Below are 10,480 nucleotides of genomic sequence, written 5' to 3' on the forward strand. Positions count from 1 at the left end.
GGGGGGAGGGTGGTTCTTCGATTTGTATAGTGTTGGCTCTGCCATATGATGTTGAGGCGTAATTGCGCTTGCGTACACAAGCGTAGTAGGGACCATGATCCTTCTTGCAGTCGTTGCACCACACGCGGTCAGGGAACAGGTTGTTATTATTGCCGTTGTAGTTATGGGAGGCAAAACTGTTGGGTGTGGGATTGTAGGAGTTGCTTGCAAAAACGCTGCGTGGGACTAAGGCGCCATTTCCGCGGCCTAGTCCTGGGTTGGGATTGGGCGGTGGGAGGCGGGTAACATTGCTTCTGTTATTCTGTACAAATCCGCGACCTTGCCCGACGGGTGGGTTAGGCCAGTGGTTGGGTGCAAAATTGTTGGGACGGTTGTTTGGAGGCAAACCTGGTGTGGTGTTTGTGTCACGGAGCTTTTCTGCCATGTTGGCGGCCACTTCCCAGGTGTTGGGACTCTGTTTCTCTACCTCTCAGCGGGCCCAGTGCTTAAGGCCGTACAGGAAACCATGCAGCCTGTCTGCTGTGTGCATCAATGGGAGTTGGAGCATGAGTCGCCGGTACTTGACAATGTAGTCTGATATGTGGCCGTCTTGGTGTAAATTGCGCCATGAATCCCTGACTTTGTTGCCCTCATTTTCTGGGACAAAGTAGCTGAGCATGTCTTTTTGTAGATCCTCCCAGTCCTCCCAGTGCTTTGATTGCTGTTCAGTGAGGAACCAGACATAGGCGTCGTCGGCCAGAAAGGTTTTGGCCACTTGCACATATCTGCGTCTGCCTATGCTGTTCCACTGCATGTAGTCTTCTACCTCGCTGAACCGCTTGTTGAGTTCCAGTGAGGAGCGGTTGCCTTTGTATTTCTCTGGGGGACTGGGTTTGAATTTTCCCAGTCCGTTTTCGTCTTCTAGATGTCGGTCCGGGCTGTAGTAGCGTCTTTCACTTCGATCATCCTGATCATCTTCGTCTTCGGGTCGTGGTCGTCTTTGGGTGTTACGCTGCGTGTTGACATTGCTGGGACCTGGTTGGTCTTCGTATTTTTGGCCTAGCTGTGTTTGAATCAATTCACCCAGGTTAGCCGACATCAGGTTGATTTGTTGTTCCACGGAGGCCATGATGCGGGCCTCAAGTCTTCTTTCTATTGTGTCTTGTGCATCTTGTCGTGTCTTCGTTTTTTTCTTCTTCTTCTTATTTAGATCAGGCTCGGTTCTGTATCCGTCATCATATTCTTGATCTCCAGCCATTCCTGTACTTTTGTGGCCGAAACCGAAAAGAAAAAACTCAAAAATGTCGAAAACTGACAAACTGTGCGAAAACGGCTTGAAAACGTTGAAAAACTATGAAACAGTGCAAAACTGGGTCCAAAGCGGCGAAAACTGCGAAAAACTGCTCAAAAACGGTGAAAACCGGTCCCAAACGGTGTAAAACGGGACAAAACGAGGTAAAACGCTGAAAAACGGGACAAAGCGGGCCAAGAATGCGAAGAACGCGATGAAAACGGGGCGAAACGCGGGTCAAACGAGGCAAAACGGTGAAAAACTGTGAGGAACGTGAAGAAAACGCGCGGAACGGGCCGAAAACGTGGTGACAACCACGGGCCGTGGGCCGACGTTGGGTCGGCGAGGACTCGAGCCGAAGCTCTGATACCAAGTGTGACGCCCTCGTTCAGGGCGTCGCTAAAACGGGGCCGCGCCGGCTCACCTGCGATGCAAACGAAACCTGCAAGCAAGCAAACGCACACACAAAAACGCAACTTGAAAACTGAACGCAAGAGGGACACGAAAATAAGGGACGTGAACGAATGATCAATATCATAAGAAAGTGCCGAATACAAAGGACGCGAATAATCACTGAAAAACGATACTGAAAAGTTGGGGGAAGTGGCACATACTTCCCTTATAAGAGTATTTATACGCAAGGCCCAAGCTATGTGGAAGCTTGAAATGACCTTTCAAGTGAACAAGCACATTCCAACGTCCACAGTGGGCTCAATGGGCGGACGGGAGGGACCCTTAGAGCGTCCGGCAGGAGGTCACTATCGGCTTTAACAGTAAGCCCGCTGCCCGCCCATGCGCAGTGCCCACCCTTTCGACAAGCTTGCTTTACCTTCCCTCGTCACCGACACCAGCTCTCTCTGTCCCTACGCTTCTCTTTCTTCGCATACGTAGAAAGAGAATCACGTAAGGAAGGCCCCTATGGGCTGAGGGCTCTCATTCCTAGAGAGAGAAACAGTCGAAACTCCCGATTCTGGAGAGAGAAAAATGGGTCTTTTCATGCAGCTCTGTTTGTGTGTGAGAGAGAGAGGGTCATGATGAGAGATGCAATTTCTCTGATGTGCTTGACTATGCCAATCGCAACAGTAAGAGAGAGAAATATGAACCTCCCTACTCATCAGAGATTGCAACATTCTTCCTGCATTGTTAGACGTCTGTGCAATTAGACGCCATATCTCAGAATCCTCTTTGTAGAGTGAGAAACAGGCTATAAAGAAGAGAGAGGTAACATTGAAGAGGCATGTAAAAGGAGTGGGTAACTCTCTCTCTTGAGGTAACGATGAGAGAGAAACTCAGAGAGTTACCTCTCGCTTTCTTCAGCCATTGTAGAGAGAGAGTGCGAGTGATGGTTGGCACACGTAGTTGATGCTGCCTCTCTCTCCTTTTGCTGTGTGTCGCCTTTCCCTTCCTTGCATTTGGAGACATGTTTGATCTGGACAGCCCCTCTACCTTCTCCCTCCTTTCTATCAAACCCCTCTCCTCTCTCGTTATGCATTGAGAGAGGAAGAGAGCTCTCTCTGCTCTTCCTGCTACTGTCGTCCATTCAGCCATGGAGGCAAATGCAGGTCTGGTGGCGGGATCGCATAAGCGGAACGAGCTCGTGGTTATTGGATCGGATGCAGGGGTGAGCAAGGCCTTCACGTTTTGTCAATGCAATGCTCTTGTGCACATGCACATTTTTGCTCACATTTGAACGCAATGTGAGCTGTTACGCACATGTATTCATGTCCTTCAAACAGACAAGCTCAAGACTTCTCCTCAGAAGCTTTTGTCTTCTTAACGTGCTGTTTTGCTGTTCTTATTTTTTGTTTTGCAGCCCAAGCCATTAGCTCGTCTGAGTGACCATGTATGCCAAATTTGTGGAGATGATGTGGGACTCACATTCGAGGGGGAGCTCTTTGTTGCTTGCAATGAGTGTGCATTCCCTGTATGCCGATCTTGTTATGAGTACGAGCGCAAGGATGGCAACCAGGTCTGTCCTCAATGTAGGACCAGATACAAAAGGCTTAAAGGTAAGCATTCAGATGTCTTCTATTGTAAACATGGATATCTATATTGGATTGAAGAAATTGCTTCAATTGCAAGAAATTGTATCGATTTGTCTTGTGTAAGGCATAGGGTCACAGGCTTTGATAATGTCTCAAGCAGTGTCGGAGAAACTGAAATTTGAGCAATTGCATCAAATGTGTGGTTAAACATGCGAGATATCAAGTTTCATTTTCTGTTTCTCTGCCAGGGAGTGCAAGAGTGCAAGGTGATGAAGAGGAAGATGGTGCAGATGACCTTGAAAACGAATTTGAGTATGCTCAACATGGGGCACATGACAGGCTGCATATTGCCGAAGCCATGCTCCAAGGGCACATGAGTTATGGACGCGCCAGTGACCACGACATGCCTCATAGGATGCAGACAATGCCTCCGTCTATTCCTCTTCTTACAAATGGTTCAGAAGTAAGGGGTTATCTCCCTTTGTTCCTGTCGAAGTTTAAATTGTGATTTGCTACTATCTTTCTAGTTTGCTTGGTGTGATTCAATTCTTTACAACCATATCTACACATGCATTTGCACTAACCCCCATTCTCGGATGCAAGGTGGCTCCTTCAAGGGAGTTTTGAGCCAGCAATGCCATTTCAAAGTTCACACTGCACATTTTTCACAAACATGTGTGCATGCTCTCCCCTAACCTTGATTGGGCTTAGGAAAGTCCTCCCTTGTTGACAAGTTCCTATCTTTAGTTTCTGCTGCAGTGTCCTTTTTTCTAGTTCCATGTGAAAGTGAATAACTAATTAGTGTTTATTGTAAACAGTATAACCTTTATTGATGTGCAACTATTTGGTGACGTCTTTGCAGAATTCTACAGATCCTCTAGGAATTCCTCCTGAACACCATGCCTTGGTCGTCCCTCCAAGTATGGGAGGTGGTAAAAGGATCCACCCTCTTCCCTACCTAGAGGCTAATAATCCAGGTAATTAAGGACAAAGAAATTTGCATACATTGTGCTTAGATGCATCTCTTTGGTCTTATTTTGTGGTTCTTTCAGTGAATCCCAGGCCATTGGATCCAAGTAAGGATCTAGCAGCCTATGGTTTTGGGAGTGTAACCTGGAAAGAGAGAATGGAGAGCTGGAAGAGCAGACAGGAAAAGCTGCAAGTGATAAGGACAGATGGGCAGCAGGCTTTGGCTGGAGGCAAAGGAGGGGATGGTGGCTACGATTATGATGATCCAGATCTTCCTGTGTATGTCCTGTGTGCTTTGTCTCTGGAGTCTGTCATTTTGAGCTATGATTGGGACTATTGTGCTTTGCATTGATGCATTTGATTCCCCCTAGAAGGGTGAGGGAGTGTATGGGGTTTTAAGACCAGGGAAAATGGACATTGGCATACATAGTCTGAGGTGCTCCATGCTTCAAAGCGCCTAAAATATAGAAGTAGTGAGGATATAAATGTACTTCTTGTATGATCTAGCTATCAGCATTATCTTCCACAATGGCTATGGCTTCGTTTACTAACGTCTATCTGAAGTTGTTCATGTTGGCATCTCTGCAGGATGGATGAAGCCAGACAGCCTTTATCTCGAAAAATACCCATACCATCAGCTCGGATCAATCCATATCGCATGATCATTGTGCTTCGGTTGGCAGTGCTGGCACTTTTCCTTCGGTATCGAGTGCTGAATCCTGTTCCAGATGCTTTTGTTCTGTGGCTTGTATCTGTTATCTGTGAGATCTGGTTTGCCCTCTCGTGGATATTGGATCAGTTTCCAAAGTGGCTTCCCATTACTCGAGAAACTTACCTGGATCGATTGTCATTAAGGTACTTCTGAATCCACTGCTCCACATAGTCCAAGTGCCCTGTTTCAATACTTTTACTCTTAAATACCCATTACATTTTTCATGCTGCACGACTTTAGTTTGTCCGTGATTTTTTGATGGTGGTCTTCACATGGTGGATAATAACAAGGCATTTTAGTGCTTTGCTTATGTATTTACACACTGCTGTTGGATTTTCATAATTCTTCACTATTAGCAACGCCTACATTTGTGTTGGTTTTTGTTTCTTTGATTTCTTTTCTTTTCTTGTTCATTTTGTAGTTTCAACTGTTTATGTGGACTCTTTCTAGGTGCTCATTCCTTTTCCCTTAAGCAATGTCAGCATTTGTGACATCATTATTTTAGCTATATATAGTGCAGCCCATCGTCATTTACACATATGAGCTCTTTAATGTAGATATGAAAAAGAGGGTCAACAATCGGGCCTTGCTGCTGTTGATCTTTTTGTGAGTACTGTTGACCCTTTGAAGGAGCCTCCCCTGGTGACAGGCAATACCGTCTTGTCCATCTTAGCAGCTGATTATCCTGTGGATAAGGTGACTTGCTATGTGTCTGATGATGGAGCTGCCATGCTCACTTTTGAGGCTCTCTCAGAGACATCAGAGTTTGCAAGAAGCTGGGTGCCATTTTGTAAGAAGTTTAGCATTGAACCTCGTGCTCCAGAGTTTTATTTTGCACAGAAAATCGATTATTTGAAGGACAAGGTCCACCCATCATTTGTAAGGGAGCGAAGAGCAATGAAGGTGGGTAGGGGTATATGATGCAAGGGAAGAGGCTGGTGTGTGTTTCAAGGTGGAAATTAATGGTTACTTTGTCAACTTGCAGAGGGAATATGAAGAGTATAAGGTCAGAATGAATGCTCTTGTTGGGAAAGCTCTTAAGGTTCCGGAGGATGGCTGGACAATGCAGGACGGGACTCCATGGCCTGGGAACAATGTTCGTGATCATCCTGGAATGATACAGGTGAAATTCGAACTTGAAAACTAAGCAATTGTCAAAACCATCCTTCTGTTGATATGTCTTGCATTTTTGGTCTCTCTCTCTCTCTCTCTCTCTCTCTCTCTCTCTCTCTCTTTGTCCTTCTCTGCCAAAAGTAATGTGTAGAGTTTCAACTTTGATGAAAGACCCACAGAGTTGTGGGCAAAAAATGAAAGAAGGTGGCTACATAGCAAGCTATGTCAAACGGTGGAGGGGGTGCAGCTGAAAGGGCCTGACACCATGGACGGTATATGAGCTGGAGAATCCCAATTCCCTGCTTCCCTTCTCTCCTCTTTCCAACTACCCCTCCCTTTCTTCGTCAGTGTGTGTCTTTGTTTTCTCTCAATTTGCGTCATTAGATCTTTGCGAGTTATTTATTTTGAGAAATAGTGGCATATAGATTGTAATACCCTCAACTTCATTATAATTCTGAAGTTTTTTGAAAGCCACTGTGGCTGAGCTCTGCACATATTCAAACAGGTCTTCCTGGGTCAGACTGGAGGTCGTGATACAGATGGCAATCCCCTTCCTCGCTTGGTGTATGTTTCTAGGGAGAAAAGGCCTGGTTTCAATCACCACAAGAAGGCTGGTGCCATGAATTCTTTGGTAGGTTGCAGTTTCCTCTAGATGTAATACTTTTTCAATTCGTGGCACCGCTGAGTAATTGATGGCTTTCTTGCCTGCTTGGAATTTGCAGATTCGGGTATCCGCCGTGCTATCAAATGCTCCATACATACTGAACTTGGATTGTGATCATTACATTAACAACAGCAAGGCTATCCGAGAAGCTATGTGTTTCATGATGGACCCACTTCTCGGAAAGAGAGTGTGCTATGTGCAGTTCCCCCAAAGGTTCGATGGTATTGATAGGCACGACCGATATGCTAACAACAACACAGTTTTCTTCGATGTATGCTTCTCTTCAAATAAGCTTTGTCTGTTGCTTTCAAATGAAACATGCTGGTGAAGTGCGAAGATTGCTTTTTGCCCCTTCTATTTGCCATGGCTCTATTGTAGTTAGGCTTTGGATTCAGTGAAGAGTGTTGCCCAAAGTTAAGTTAGGTGGCGTCCCAGCATGAAGTGTTAGGTCTTTAAGTCTTTTTCAATTCCTCTGAGGTCCTTGCAATGCTTCTCTATTATGCAGATCAACTTGAAAGGGTTGGACGGAATTCAGGGGCCTGTCTATGTCGGTACTGGATGTGTTTTCAGGCGGCAAGCATTGTATGCATATGATGCCCCCAAGAAAGAGAAGACAGATGGTAGAACCTGCAATTGCTGTGCAAGCTGGTGCTGTGGAAAGCGGAAGAAAGGCAAGAAAGCCAAGGTTACCAAGCCAAAGACCGAGAAGAAGAAAAAATGGTTTAGGAAGAAAAGTGAGCCAAATATTCCCATATTTAAAAACCTGGATGACATCGAGGAGGGAGTTGAGGGTATGTTTAAGAATGTCCATCGATCAATTGTGTTCTTTTTATATACCCTCATGTGAAAATCACTTTTTGTGACTTGAAAGCTATGATTAAGTTGAAGATGTTGTGCAGGTATTGACAGTGATAAGACCTCCCTGATGTCCAAAAAAAATTTTGAGAAGAAGTTTGGGCAGTCTCCTGTCTTTGTTGCATCAACATTCCTTGAGAATGGTGGTGTTCCTGAAAATGCAAGCCCTGCTTCTTTACTGAAAGAAGCTATTCATGTCATTAGCTGTGGTTATGAAGACAAGACTGATTGGGGAAAAGAGGTATGCTGTTTTGTTGTATTTTTGATGGTCTCGAATGAGAGCTATTTAATTAAGTCTTTATTTGCAGTCCGTATGTGATGTAGGTGAATATTTTGAAGGGCATTCTGATTGAACATCCCTTTTCTGTGCATTGTTTTGTACTGTGGGGCACCAATTGATGTCCTTAGGGTAGCTCTCTGGAGCCGTGACAAACTCAGTTTGTAGGCCTTTGTGTGCGTGGGGTAGCATTATTAATGCCTGGTTCTATGTCCACTGTTGGGCACTGATGGTGCTAGTGGAGATGCTGTGGTTTCTAGCGAATACTCAGCTTAGAATGCTGGAGTCGATGATGGTAAAGTCTGGGGGCTGAACACCATGGGTCATTTTGTTATTGGTGATCGTGGGCTTGTCCTGAATCCATTGAGGGATTTTATACATATTCTTGTGTTGCCACCTCGAGTCTGTACCAGGGGTATGTGGTTGATTGTCATTTTTTGAGTGACGGTTGGGAATATGTGTTGGATTTTGCTTTCCAACTTAAGAGATTGTCACTCTTGGGCAATTTAAGGGATTTCGATTCAGAGGCTGAGGTCCTGCCATACATTTTGACCTTTTCTTGCATTCAAAGTAAGATAGCAATGGTTTAAGTGATGTTATTGTGCAGGTTGGCTGGATTTATGGTTCTGTCACAGAGGATATTCTCACAGGCTTTAAGATGCATGTACGTGGATGGAGGTCAATTTACTGTATGCCAAAACGGCCTGCCTTTAAAGGGTCTGCCCCTATTAATCTTTCAGACCGTCTGAATCAAGTGCTTCGGTGGGCATTGGGATCTGTCGAAATTTTGTTCAGTCGGCATTGCCCAATCTGGTATGGCTATGGTGGGGGCTTGAAATGGCTGGAGAGATTTGCATACATTAACACCATTGTGTACCCCCTCACTTCGATCCCTCTTCTCGCTTACTGTACGCTTCCTGCGATTTGCTTGCTCACTGGGAAGTTCATTGTCCCAACGGTACATATAATTTTGCGAATCCTAAACAATTTACTTCTAAATCATCTTGAGGATTTGGATTTGACCTTCTGCATGTTTTGGCAGATAAGCAGCTTCGCGAGTCTTTGGTTTATTGCGCTCTTTCTCTCTATCTTTGCAACTGGTATTCTGGAAATGAGATGGAGTGGGGTTGGCATAGACGAATGGTGGAGAAATGAGCAATTCTGGGTTATTGGAGGTGTTTCTGCTCACCTTTTCGCCTTGTTCCAAGGTCTATTAAAAGTCTTGGCTGGTATTGACACAAGCTTCACAGTGACATCGAAGACCACGGATGATGGAGATACATTTGGCGAGCTCTATGCTTTCAAATGGACCACTCTATTGATCCCACCCACCACTCTTCTTGTGATAAACATGGTTGGCATTGTTGCTGGTATTTCTGACGCCATCAACAACGGGTACCAGTCATGGGGGCCTCTCTTTGGAAAGCTCTTCTTCTCCATCTGGGTGATCATGCATTTATACCCCTTCTTGAAAGGACTCATGGGAAGGCAGAACAGGACACCAACCATAGTTGTGGTGTGGTCCATTTTACTAGCTTCAATTTTCTCTCTTTTGTGGGTTCGGGTAAACCCGTTCTTACCAAAGGCAGTAGGACCCAACTTGGAAATTTGTGGGTTGCAATGTGATTAAGAAGGGACTTCTGCAAGGTAATCATCTGAAGTGTAGCTTCCCCTATTTTGGCTTCAATCACAAGAGCATGAGGACTACCTGCTGCTCACCTTGTTGATGTAAAGAATTACTCGACCAGGATCACTGGAGTTGGCGGAATCTTTCTTATATGCTTGTAGTGCAGAATGTTGCTTTGACCAGCTACTTCACAAGAGCTGCATCCAAGAGCAAAGTGCATCGCGGTCGATTCTTTATTGGTGTGTATAGCGACATCACATTTATCCAAAACATTCCTGTGCAATAAACAAGGCACCTGCTGTAAAGCCAACAAGGCAGAGGGAGTTGTAACTTGCTTAGTGGACATGGACGTGTAATTCTGATGCAGATTAGGATTGCTGTGTTATTGTACCTGTATGAAGGAAATCATGTATAGCTCTACTTTTTTGAACTGGTTTTGAGAGTGGAATAAGATGAGAGCTCATGTTTCTTTGCAGCTCAAAGTTGAGTCTGATGAGCTCTAGGACTGCCATCTAAATGTACCTCTATGAAGTACATCTTGTAAAGTTCAACTTTTTGGGGCTTGTTCTTAGAGGAGAATAATAAGAGGAATTTTGTTCTTGTGTAGTTCCTGTGTAATATGTTCTGAAAGGGCTTCCTTGTTCAGTTACACTGCGTTTGGTCTATGTAATCTATTCCTTTGTGCTTGAAGCAGACAAAGCTTTCTGATGATTGTGTGGATGGCTAGCTATTGTTTTCTTGGCTCTTTTTCATAGCTACAAGTGCTTGCATCGTTGGCAATGACGAGCGTTTGCTTTGCATGCAGGCATTGCAAGATGGAATGATTAAACTAGTCAAAGAAGCTATCAGCTTTTTGTCTTCCCACCATCTTGGGTATGCTTGAAGTAACCATTCTATGCATGTAGTATTTATCTTAGGCCTTGGGTTTCCATTCCACTAATAGAAAGGGAAGAGGGTTGTGCATGATGTAATGCACGATCAAAGGGTGCTACTTTGTAAAAGCATCAA

At 44.8% G+C, this 10,480-nt stretch overlaps 1 protein-coding gene across 1 annotated transcript; it reads left to right on the forward strand.

Moving 5' to 3' along the window:
- Positions 1–2,494: 2,494 nt before the first annotated feature.
- Positions 2,495–10,078, forward strand: LOC147423303 (putative cellulose synthase A catalytic subunit 5 [UDP-forming]). Its single transcript, XM_086500893.1, has 14 exons — positions 2,495–2,891; positions 3,084–3,279; positions 3,504–3,718; positions 4,118–4,232; positions 4,308–4,503; positions 4,813–5,079; positions 5,494–5,839; positions 5,922–6,059; positions 6,555–6,680; positions 6,772–6,984; positions 7,219–7,504; positions 7,613–7,809; positions 8,453–8,803; positions 8,888–10,078. Exons 1-14 carry the CDS (start codon positions 2,817–2,819, stop codon positions 9,473–9,475), a joined length of 3,309 nt encoding a protein of 1,102 aa, XP_086357019.1. The 5' UTR covers positions 2,495–2,816; the 3' UTR covers positions 9,476–10,078.
- Positions 10,079–10,480: the final 402 nt, after the last annotated feature.

The sequence above is a fragment of the Adiantum capillus-veneris genome, chromosome 26, assembly GCF_014529385.1.
Source record: "Adiantum capillus-veneris isolate H3 chromosome 26, ASM1452938v2, whole genome shotgun sequence".
NCBI classification, from domain to species: domain Eukaryota; kingdom Viridiplantae; phylum Streptophyta; class Polypodiopsida; order Polypodiales; family Pteridaceae; genus Adiantum; species Adiantum capillus-veneris.